Source organism: Microtus ochrogaster, unplaced genomic scaffold (genome assembly GCF_000317375.1).
Source record: "Microtus ochrogaster isolate Prairie Vole_2 unplaced genomic scaffold, MicOch1.0 UNK77, whole genome shotgun sequence".
Lineage (NCBI taxonomy): Eukaryota > Metazoa > Chordata > Mammalia > Rodentia > Cricetidae > Microtus > Microtus ochrogaster.
The window spans coordinates 923,864-935,364 of record NW_004949175.1 but is presented as its reverse complement, the minus strand read 5'-3'; the positions used below and the strand labels follow the sequence as shown (position 1 = coordinate 935,364).

The 11,501-nt window shown below is 38.8% G+C and overlaps 1 protein-coding gene across 1 annotated transcript in view; it reads left to right on the top strand.

Moving 5' to 3' along the window:
* Prkdc (protein kinase, DNA-activated, catalytic subunit) overlaps window positions 1-11,501 on the top strand; it is a 174,764-nt gene that overhangs the window by 57,331 nt on the left and 105,932 nt on the right. The window contains exons 35-39 of the mRNA XM_013354879.2: window positions 342-500; window positions 1,454-1,654; window positions 4,145-4,330; window positions 4,800-4,904; window positions 6,390-6,557. Of these exons, the coding sequence (XP_013210333.1) occupies window positions 342-500; window positions 1,454-1,654; window positions 4,145-4,330; window positions 4,800-4,904; window positions 6,390-6,557 (819 nt within the window). The remainder of the gene's footprint in view (window positions 1-341; window positions 501-1,453; window positions 1,655-4,144; window positions 4,331-4,799; window positions 4,905-6,389; window positions 6,558-11,501) is intronic.

Below are 11,501 nucleotides of genomic sequence, written 5' to 3'. Positions count from 1 at the left end.
GCTGACTAGAATATACTGGACTAGAGATTAGAGAACTCGTACGTATAGGCGCTGACTAGAACGCGAATGTGAAAGTAAAGATAGAATGAGAGGAATGAAAGACAGTTGAAATTGTAGTAACCTAAAACATTGTAAGAACCAGTTACTGTAGTCCTTCATCACAGAAAGACATAAATGAAATCTGTAGCATAATAAACAAAAACTGGGTTGGAGTTGTCCTAAGAATTAGAAAATAGTCATCAGTGTTAGCGAACACATTTTTTTTTTTAACTGAAGAAGTGACATTGTATGTTTGCATTGAACACCTCTCAGCAGGCAATTCATGTCTATTTTTCCTTTAGTCTACAGCACTGGATCATCCCATTGGCATGAGGCTGCTCTCTTTGGTTTATAAAGGCATTGCACCTGCAGAGGAAAGGCAGTGCGTGCAGTCGTTGGACCCCAGCTGTATGAGCCTGGCCAATGGACTCCTGGAGTTAGCCTTTGCCTACGGAGGACTGGTAGGAAATCAGCTACACCCTACCCTTCCTATCGAGTGACTTACATAAGTTACTTGTGGTATAGCTCTAAAAAGTATGAAATTTAGTTAGTAAAGTCTTAGATGGACACATATTATTATTGACTTACTGGCTTTCTTTTTTTCGGTGGGAGGTTTTGAGACAGGATTTCTTTGTGTATCTCTCTCTGGCTGTCCTAGAACTCTTGTAGACCGAGCTGGCCTTGAACTCACAGAGCTCTACCTGCCTCTACCTCACAAGTGCTGGGATTAAACTACCCAGCTGACTTACCGACTTTCTCTTCTTCAATACTTTTTGAAAATAAAAAACATAACCTTCTTAAGTTTTCTTAAGTTTCTTATGGAAGTTTTCTGTTCATCTTTGTTTCCAAAAGGACTTTAGGCAAGGAACATTTTGTCACTAAAGTTGACCTGTGATGACGTGCTTCTTTCTCTATCCTTATTGGTTCTTGGAATGGGTGCTTAAAGGGACTGTGGAGGGCATCCCTGAAGCCCCCAAGGCACCATTGACCAAAGTCCTCATGACTCTGAACTCAGCAGAACTGGCCTCAGATAAACTGCTGTGGCTGAGATCTGCAGCCAGCCCTCTGTGCTTATTCCATTCCATCCTCCCTCATTACTTTCCCATTGCAGCAACCTCTTCTTTGTCTAATTGATGTTCTCAATTATACTTTAGTTTTCCCAAACAACTTATTTGACTGTTCTTTGAATAGCTACTAGAGTTTTCTGGAAGGTTGGAAACAATATCAGTGTAGGAGATTCCTCTCACAAAGTGAAACCTAGAAAATAGAAGTTAAATTAAATGTGTCTTGTTTAAACAAGTCCTGACTTCACATACCAGACTCTTTAGAAGGCTCCTTGTAGACTTATGTGTACCTGCTGCCTCACAGTCTTTCTGGGGATGGATTCTCTGGTATGTTCTTCTCTCTTCCGTAGTGTGAGCATCTTGTGAGTTTGCTGCTGAATTCAGCACTGTTGTCTATGCAGTATTTGGGCAGTTCACAGAGAAACGTCAGCTTCTCCCACGGGGAATATTTCTATAGTTTGTTCTCAGAAATAATCAACAGTGAGCTATTGAAAAATCTTGATATTGCTGTATCAGAGCTCATGAAGTCATCAACAGATAATCCCAAAATGGTAAGGAACTTTTTCTTTAAATATTTTCTTACCTAATGTTCACAAAAGGGTTTTTATGTTTCTGATGGTTTTTCTTAAAACCAGATTTCTTCCTGGAGGCTTAAAGATCTGCTAATGTATGGAAATAAAATCCACAGAACAAAACACAGTCTTTATCAAGATAGTATATGTTAATAGATGCTAAGACATTGGTTATTTTCTTCCATTCCCTCAAACCTTTAAATCTGTTGGCCTAACACTATAAGATACAAAATACAATGCTGTAGGATACTGGCTTTTGCTAGAACGTCATATTGGAGCTTTTAAATGTGTCATATGCCCTGCAGTGTTTGTTCCAACCCCACCTGTAGGCTAGTCCTTCACACTACCAACCTGTTTTTAGAGCACTCATGGCTTGAGGGTCTTGCCCTATTTTCCTGCATGTTCTTTCCACAGCCCTCCTTACCTCATCATAGTAACCCTTTAGAGAGTGATATTTATTATATCAGCTTTTCGATTGCTTAACTTAGGGGATTTTGTGGGGTTTTTGGGTTTGATTTGTTTTCATTATTTTATTTCATTTTGAGATAACTGACCTGGAGCTCACTTTGTAGACCAGGCTGGCTTCACAATTAGCAGAGATCCTCCTGCTTCTGCCTGTGCCTGTGCCACTCAGGTGCTGGGATTAAATGTGTATGCTGCCATCTATTTTACAGGACTGTGAAGTGTGCTTGGCAATGTGCTCTGTAGGTAGTCAGAAACTGAGGTCAGTGTTTGCGGAGAGTTGTAATTTCTGCTTATCTAACCTGTTACATGTACCATCCTTGTCCATTGCCAGCAAAAGTTGCATTTACTGCCTCTATTCCTTCCTCACGACTCTCTGAAATGACAGAATGAGATTAAGATTATATCAAAACAGTCTTAATGGGTGCAGAGAAAGAACAACAGAATGAGCAAACTGCAAGGCAGGACAGGTGTGTCAGTTCAAACCCTTAGCCTGTCTACACTAGAAGAGGGTGGAGAGACTGTATCAGAGGGGTTGAGGAGCGGGGCAGAGAGGAGGGAAGCAGGGGACAGACACGATGAATGATAAAATAAGAATTGCTACTGAACAAGAAGATTGGAGAATACTCTGGAAGTAAACATAGGTACTTGAAATTAAAAAACAGGGTAGATGTGGAAAATAAAGTTGAGGAACTCCCGGAGACTAGGGTGAAATACAAAACCAAAGCACAATGAAAGTGATAGGTGCGGTGATGCACACCTTTAATCCAAGCACCCGAGAAGGAGAGGCACGAAGGTCTCCGTCTCCGTGAGTTCAAGGCCAGTCAGGTCTACACAGCAAGTTCCGAGACAAACAGGGCTAATACCCTGTCTCAAAAAAGAAAGAAAGAAAAAGAACAATGATGAAGGTTATCCTGGAATTGAGTGGACAGGACATAGGCCCGGAAACAGTGGTGAACTGCAGTGGAGTGCCCTACTCCCGGTTTGGGAATGAATCCACAAGGAGCATATATTTTCCAAAGGTTCAACATTTAAAAAAATTAAAAAAAAAAACCTGACAGTTCTGAAGGAGATAAGCTAGTTATGTGTAGAGAATCAAGAAATTGAATGACATCTTTTTCTCACAAAACTGTGGATAGTGCAATCAAGACCAAGAGATTGGAGTTACAATGCAGCCAGATTCTCATTTGTGTGAGTCAGTAGAATACGCATGTTTAGAGAAGCCAGGTCTATAGGGTCCTGTTTCCTTGTTCATCTCTGGTCAGGAAGCTGCCAGGTAGATATTAAGAAGGCAGTAAGCTGAGAAAGCAAAGTGTTGTATTCCGCCGTGTGCTAAGAGGAAGATTGGTTATCTAGGCCTGGCCTTCTACAACACAGCCAGTGCTGTGTCTCTTGAAGCAGGTATTTTACTGATTGGCAAAGATGGAATGGCATGATTTATTTGATTTGGGAGGGTCTGATGACAAGGATAGGCACACTGAAAACAGCTAACAAGTCTGCCAAGGTTTAGCTGTAGCGAGAGCAGAATGTATAAGAAGGGAAATGTGTTGATAGTATACTATATAAAGCATCAGTAAAAAATGCTTATGTCAGAATGATGGAAATATTGAATGATAATCTAACCAAATTAATTATGTTATTCTGTTGCAAAGGTGATGTTAGAACAGAAATACATGTGGTGGTAGTTATGTTCACAGAAGAGCACTTACCTCGTCTTCCAAATGGAATTTCATGGAGAATTCTCCCCCAAAACACACACACACACACACACACACACACACACACACACACATACACACACACACAGCAGAGTGGGCACAAGGGCATCAGTAGAGTCACCCTCTGCTTTCTTTGGGAAGATTTATGTCATAGCGTTCTTATATTGTTAAATAGCTAAACTTCTATTACAGGTACAGCATTTTCATTTCCTAAAATAGCTTTGGCATGGAAGTGTGGGCTTTTTCTATTAATATTAAGAATTTTTTGTCAATCTACAAATTTTTTCAGGTTAGTACTGTTTTAAATGGTATGTTAGATCAGAGCTTCAAGGATCGAGCTGTTCATAAACACCACGGAGTGAAGCTTGCAGCTGCCATTATGCAAAACTGGAGGAAGTGTGATTCATGGTGGGCCACAGATTCTGCTCCAGAAAGCAAAGTGACAGTGCTATCCTTACTGGCAAAAATGTTGCAGGTATTTTGAAAAGAACTTGAAATGCGTTCATCTCAAGTTATGTTGTTCTTTTTGAGACATAGTCTTACTATTTTACTTCTTTCTGCCTCTGCTTCCTTATTGCAGATTACAGATGTGTGCCACCATGGATGCCATGGTCTGGTCATTATTTTGAATTCTGTAACTTATGTTTAAACACTACAGTGAATATGTCTTCAAAAAGTCAGTTCTTGATAATTAAATATATTTTGGAGCGATATCTCCCAATTACTTTTCTTTTTCTTATACCATTGTTCATTATGCTTCTTACTTTATGTGTTTTGTCATTATGTCTTCACAGACTTTGTCTTAGCAGGAAATAATAAAATGTTTTATAGCAACATTGTTGAAATGTTGACAAATAATTTGAGTTCTGAAATTTAAAAATTTGAAAGATATATCAAAAGTTTTTGAGGCATAATACAGAAATTTGTGTTTTATCTCCCTTTAGATTGATTCAGCTTTATCTTTTGATACAATTCACAGCTCATTTCCTGAAATCTTCACAACGTATGCTAGTCTACTTGCTGATACAAAGTTGGGTCTACACTTAAAGGTAGATGACTTTAAAAGATTGGTCTTTTGAGATTATGTTCTTTGTATTTTCACAACTTTACATTTTTGTGCATTTATTATGTTGGTTTTTTTTGTGAGGGAGTATGGAAAATTCAAAACCTATAATAGTAAAGGGATTAGCATAATAAATCCGCATGAACCTATCATCTAGGTATGGGCAAATTTGTTTGAGTAATACAGGTTCTTCCTCATGAAAGAGACTCTGGCTTTGGTCTAGTTGATCTGCATGCACTTCAGTATGTCTCCTCAGAAGGGGTTCACGCTTGTATGTATGAGGGCAGATGAGCATATGTGTGCTGTAGCATGTGTTCGGAGGTCAGAGAACAACCTCTGTTCTAGATCTTGGGATCCTATCCTCAGACTAGGTCTAATGTTTACTGCTGCATGCGTGGATGCTGGGTTCTCCACCACCCATCTCACCACTGTAGAAGAGGGACTGCAAATATGCACTACTGTGTCTACCTCACCTGAGTTTTGGGGATCGTGCATGTGTAGCACACACTTCCCCAGTGAGCTGCCTCCTCATCCCAACATTTCTTTTAAAGTATAACTATAATATGATCATTAGCATTTGTGTTTATATGTATCAGATGGAAATTGGTGTTTTGGATTTTCTGTAGTAATTTCAAACTGTCTCATTCTTTTTTTCTATTGAACTATTTCAGTGATAGGGAAGCAAGGAAAGTAATTTTATTGTTGCTAAGGTTAAAGTCCTGTAATGTGGTCTTCATGAATGACCATATTTTTTTATTAGATGATTCTTTGGTGTGTTCTATATGACTCATGAAGTTTCTCCTTAAAATGTGAAAATTTTGGAATTTACCTGTTATTCAAAGGAGGTACTTGCTTCCTCATAAGCTCAATATGAAGTTCTGAGGGGAATTTGCAAACATATACTCTCCTATATGTTATGAAAGTCATTCTGTCTACATAGAATTTTAATATAATCTTTGTTTTAAAAAAATCCTTGAAGCTTTCATCATTGACACACAGTGTTTTGACCTTGTCTGTTCACCACTCCTTCCATTAGTGCAGGCTCTCAGTCTCCAGCCTCATATTCTCTCATGTCAGCCTCTGACCTCCAGAGCCGAAGCTGAGGTACATAGCTGCATCCAAGCTGGTTCACAGTGCCGTCCTTAATTTACTCTAGAGCTGAAGCTGAGGCACATAGCTGCATCCAAGCTGGTTCACAGTGCCGTCCTTAATTTACTCTAGAGCCGAAGCTGAGGCACATAGCTGCATCCAAGCTGGTTCACAGTGCCGTCCTTAATTTACTCTAGAGCTGAAGCTGAGGCACATAGCTGCATCCAAGCTGGTTCATCGTGCCGTCCAGAATTTATTCTGAAGTCGTTTGTGGGATCCATGTAGCGCACTATCGCAGTCTTTAGAAAGTAGTGATTTTGTTTATTCTGGGGTCTGTGAGCCGCAAGTAGTGTGACTTACATTTGTTTGCATTGCTTCACAGGGCCAAGCTCTCATTCTCCTTCCGTTCTTCACCAGCCTGACTGAAGACAGGCTAGAAAACCTTAAGCATATTCTGGAAAAGCTCATCGTATCTAATTTCCCCATGAAGTCTGATGAATTTCCCACTGATTCTCTAAAGTACAATAATTATGTGGACTGCATGAAAAAGGTTTGTTTTTAGTAGTGTCAACCATAAAACATTGGTTGATTTTTCTTTTTGCTGTATTTTGGCAGGAGTTAAATTGTCTTTAATTTACATTAGCTAGTATACAAAAATTAAAAATTGAGCATACCAATGGGATATCATGTAATGTATGTTTAAATATAGGCGTATAATATGGAATGTTTAAACCAGGTTAAACATATCTATCTCCTCAAACATTTCTCATTCTATAGTAATGAAAAGTTTCAAGATCTTTCCTTTTTTTCTTTTTCTTTTTAAAATGTATATCATATCCCGGTTGTCTGTGATCATCTTCCCGTGCAGTAGCACACCAGAGCTTCTTGTATCTATGTAATGATTTAGTGCCCATTGATAAACATTCCCCGATATTTCCATATACTCCCACAGCCTCTGGTAATCACCACTCTACTCTGTTCTTATAAGTTCAGTTCTTTAGATTCCATGTATCAGTGAAATCATTTGTATTCTTGTGCTTGGATTATTTCACTTAACCTAATGATCTTCAGTTTTATCAGTGCTGGTAGAGTGATAGGACTTCAGCCCCTTTCAGGCTTGATGGCCTTATACAGTGTGTGTGTGTGTGTGCATGTTATTCTTCTCTTAGCTGATGAATATGTAGATTATTTCCATTTTCTTTCTGTATTGTGGATAATGCCTCAATAATACAGCAATGCACATGTCTATTCAGATGTATTTCCTTTAGGTATACAACCTAGTAGTGGGTTGCTGGGTTATATGGTTGTTCTACTTTCTTTTCTGTTACTGTGATAAATAAAAGAAGTACTAATTGGTTACTGTTCATCATTGAGGGAATTCAGGGTAGAAATTTAAGGCAAGAACCATAAGGAACAGTGCTTACTAACTCGCTCTCTCTGGCTTGGTTATTCATGTTCAGTTACTTGCTTACACAGCCCAGGTCCCCCTGTCTAGTGCCACCTGCAGTGAAATGGGCCCTCCTATATCACTTAACAGTCAGGACTGTCCTCCATGACATAGGGCAGTTTCTCTCCAATGACTCTGGGCAGTGACTGTACTGATTTACACTCCACCTATAGTTTGCAAGTATTTACTTTTCTCCAGAGCCTTACCTTCATTTGTGAACAGCTCTTAACTGAGATGTAGCTATGTCATGTGTTTTTTTTTCGTTTCTGTTATCTCTGATGATTGCTTATATTATGCAATTTTTTTAATATTTATTTATTATGTATACAATATTCTGTCTGTATGTAGGCCAGAAGAGGGCACCAGACCTCATTACAGATGGTTGTGAGCCACCATTTGGTTGCCGGGAATTGAACTCAGAACCTTTGGAAGAGCAGGCACTGGTCTTAACCACTGAGCCATCTCTCCAGCCCTATTATGCAATTTTTCATGTACTCGTCCGTTTGTATGTCTTCTCTTAGAAACTATCTGTTTAGATCTGTTGCCCAGTTTTAAATAGTTTATTTGTTAGCTGTTGAGTTTGTGGACTTTCAGATGTATTTTGGATATGTTGAACATTTCCTTTATAGTTTGATCCAGTGTTCCAATATTGCTTTTGCTTCCTGTGGGTTTTATGGTATTTAATAAAACTACAACAAAAAGTTGCTTGTTTGAGTGTCCAGAGGCATTTTTGCTTATAGTTTTGTTGTAATTTTAGGGTTTACATTTATGGCTCTGATACATTTTTTTTTTTTTTTGGTTTTTCGAGACAGGGTTTCTCTGTGTCTGATACATATTTTAATTCATATTTTTAACTGGTGAGAGGTAGAACTGGTTTCATTCTTCAATTTGTAAATATCTAATTTCTCCAGCACCTTTTTTTGAAAAGTATATCTTCTCTAACTGTGAGTTTTTAGCACCATTATTGAAAATCAGTTTGTAAATTTGGGAGTTTGTTTGTAGAATCTATGTTCTGTTGCATTTGTTATATTTCTTTGTACTAGTACCATTTTGTTTTGGTTACGACAGCCTTGTAGTATGTTTTGAAGTCAGGTAATAATGTTTTCTGCTCTGTTTTTATTATTGTTTTTGTTCAAAATGGCTATGGCTATTCAGGGTTTCTTGTCATTTGGAAACCTGGAGTGCATTGCACCGTCTGCAGGCAGCTCAACAGGTTGCAGAGTATCCTTTCCAGGTTTGGTAAGTTTGTCTAAACCTCTTCCAGGCAGCTCCACTGGTCTATGTTTTTGTTTGGTTTTGTTATTTTTTTTTTTCTAGGAAGTCAGTCTGGTCTCTGCTTTTTCCAGATTGCTGGGCTTGTCTGAGAATGACTGTCATCAGTCTTTACTGTCTATAGACTCTTGGCATAGGAGGGGCCTAGTGAATCTGATCAGTTTCATGAACTTCCTGAAGCTATTTTGAGTTGTCTACTTCCTGTCTTAATGAGCTTTTCAGAATAGAATGTTTCTATCTCAGAGGAAACTGCTATACAACAAAGGATAACATAGCACATTCCCCTGTCCCAAAGGTGCAAGGCAGGAATTGCACATGTTGTTTCTATTCTAGTGATATGCTAATTGCCACATGTAGGCAAAAATGCAATATCATTTTAATTTGGGACTGTGGTATATTCAATTGAATTTCATGGATTCTAACAATGACGAGAAAAAAGAGAATAGTGACTATTAATCCACATAGCACAAATTTAAATTTGTCTTTGTTTTCAAGACCTTTATAAATAGAGTAAGGAAGGAACAACATATACACAGGGATCAGGACAACCTCCCCAGCCCCATTAAAAACACACTGTTATATGTATACACATACATGCTGGGTGGCTTGTAAGTATGTTACATAGGCAGATAAGTACATCTTGTCCTGCATGTTCTTCTTCTGTATGGCTTTCTTCTGATTGGGTCAGAGTTAGACTTAGGCCTGCTCACCTAAAAAAAAAAAAAAAAAAGAATACAGTGGGAAAGGGCAGCTGTGTGGTGACCAGACCTGGCTATAAAGGCATCAGCTTCCTGAGTCCATCCATGGTTCTCAGATCACTATGTTGTAAGGACACGAGGCAACCCTATAGACAGGCCAATTTTCAAACAGCGTCCATCCTCATAGACTACCTTTTAATATATTATCCTTTTAATGTATTTTTTCTTAAGATAGAGTTGAAGGAATTATGAAATAAACATTCAGTTAGCCAGCTACTTCATGTATTTATTAGTAGCCAGAATTTTGTCATCTTTATTTATGAAAGTAAATATTTCTGGTTTTATGTTTGTTTGTTTTAGTTGAAACATTGTTTGGGGAAGTTTCAAACACATGATTTATTCATAGTTTGGTATGCATGTCTTTAGAATAAGGTACAGTATTATTTTCATATCTTAAATAATTAATAAATCTTTTAAGTTATTATAGGATCTAGTCTACATTTGCATTTCTCCAAATTCCTCGTGGAAAATGATGATAAAAAGATCCACTCCTCCCAAAGGGTAAGGCCTCCCATGGGGAGTCAACAAAGCCTGGCACATTAAGTTGAGGCAGAACCCAGCCCCTCTCCCCTGCATAGAGAATGGGCTTCCACAAGTTAGCTTATGCACCAGGGATAGATCCTGGTCCTACTGTCAGGGGCCCCTTAGATAGACCAAGCTACACAACTGTCTCTCTCATGCAGAGGGCCTCGTTTGGTCCCATGGAAGCTCCACAGCCTGTCGGTCTAGAGTTCATGAGTTCCCACGAGCCTGGTCCAGCTGCCTCTGTAGATTTTAGATTTCCCCTTCATGATCTTGACCTCCCTTGCTCTCTTCTTCAACTGGAGTACCAGAACTTGGCCTGGTGGTTAGTTGTGGATCTCTGGATCTGCTTCCATCAGTTTCTGGATGAAGATTCTATGATGTCAATTAAGATAGTCCTTAATCTGATCACAGGAGAAGGCCAGTTAAGGCACCCTCTCCACTATTGCTTAGATTCTTAGCTGACATCATCCTTGGGGATTCCTGGTAATTTCCCTAGTGTCAGGTTTCTTGTTAACCCTATAATGGATCCTTCTATCAAGATATCTCTTTCCTTGCTCTTTTTCTCTGTCCTTCTCCCAACCCACCAGATTTCTTCTGTACTCTTCCCCCTGCTATTCTCCCCTCCCCACTCTGTTTCCAACCCTACACACACACACACACACACACACACACTGCCATACTCCCAATTTACTCAGAGATCTTGTTTAGTTCCCCTTCCCAGGGGACCCATGTATGTCTCTCTTAGGGGCTCTTTTGATACCTAGCTTCTCCGGGGGGTTATGGATTATAGGCTGTTTATCCTTTCCTTTATGTCTGACATTTGCTTATGAGTGAGTACATATTTTGTCTTTCTGAGTCTGGGTCGCCTCACTCAGAATGGCTTTTTCTAGTTCCATTCATTTGCATACAAATTTCAAACATTTTTTTTAACTGCTGAGTAGTACTTCATTTTGTAAATAGACCACATTTTCTTTATCCATTCATTGTTTGAGGGGCAATCTAGGTTGTTTTCAGGTTCCAACTATTATGAATAATGCTACTATCAACATAATTGAGCAAACGTCCTTGTGGTATGAGTGTGCATCCTTTGGTTGTATGCACAATAGTGGTATTGGTGAGTCTGAGGTAGATTGATTCCTAATTTTTCTAAGAAACCGCCATACTGATTTCCACAGAGGCTGTCCAAGTTTGTACTCCCACCAGCTATGGAGGAGTGTTCCCTTTATTCTACATCCTCTCCAGCATAACTGTCATCAGTATTTTTGATTTTAGCCATTCTGTTTAGTGTAATATGGTATCTCAGAGTTGTTTTGATTTGCATTTCTCTGATGACTAAGGATGTTGGGCATTTCCTTAAGTGTCTTTAGGCCTTTTAAGGTTCTTCTTTTGAGAGTCTCTGTTTAGATTGGTACCCCGTTTTTTAAATTGTATTATTAGGTAGTTTGATGTCTAATTTTTATTTATTTATTTATTTATTTATTTTTTTGATTTT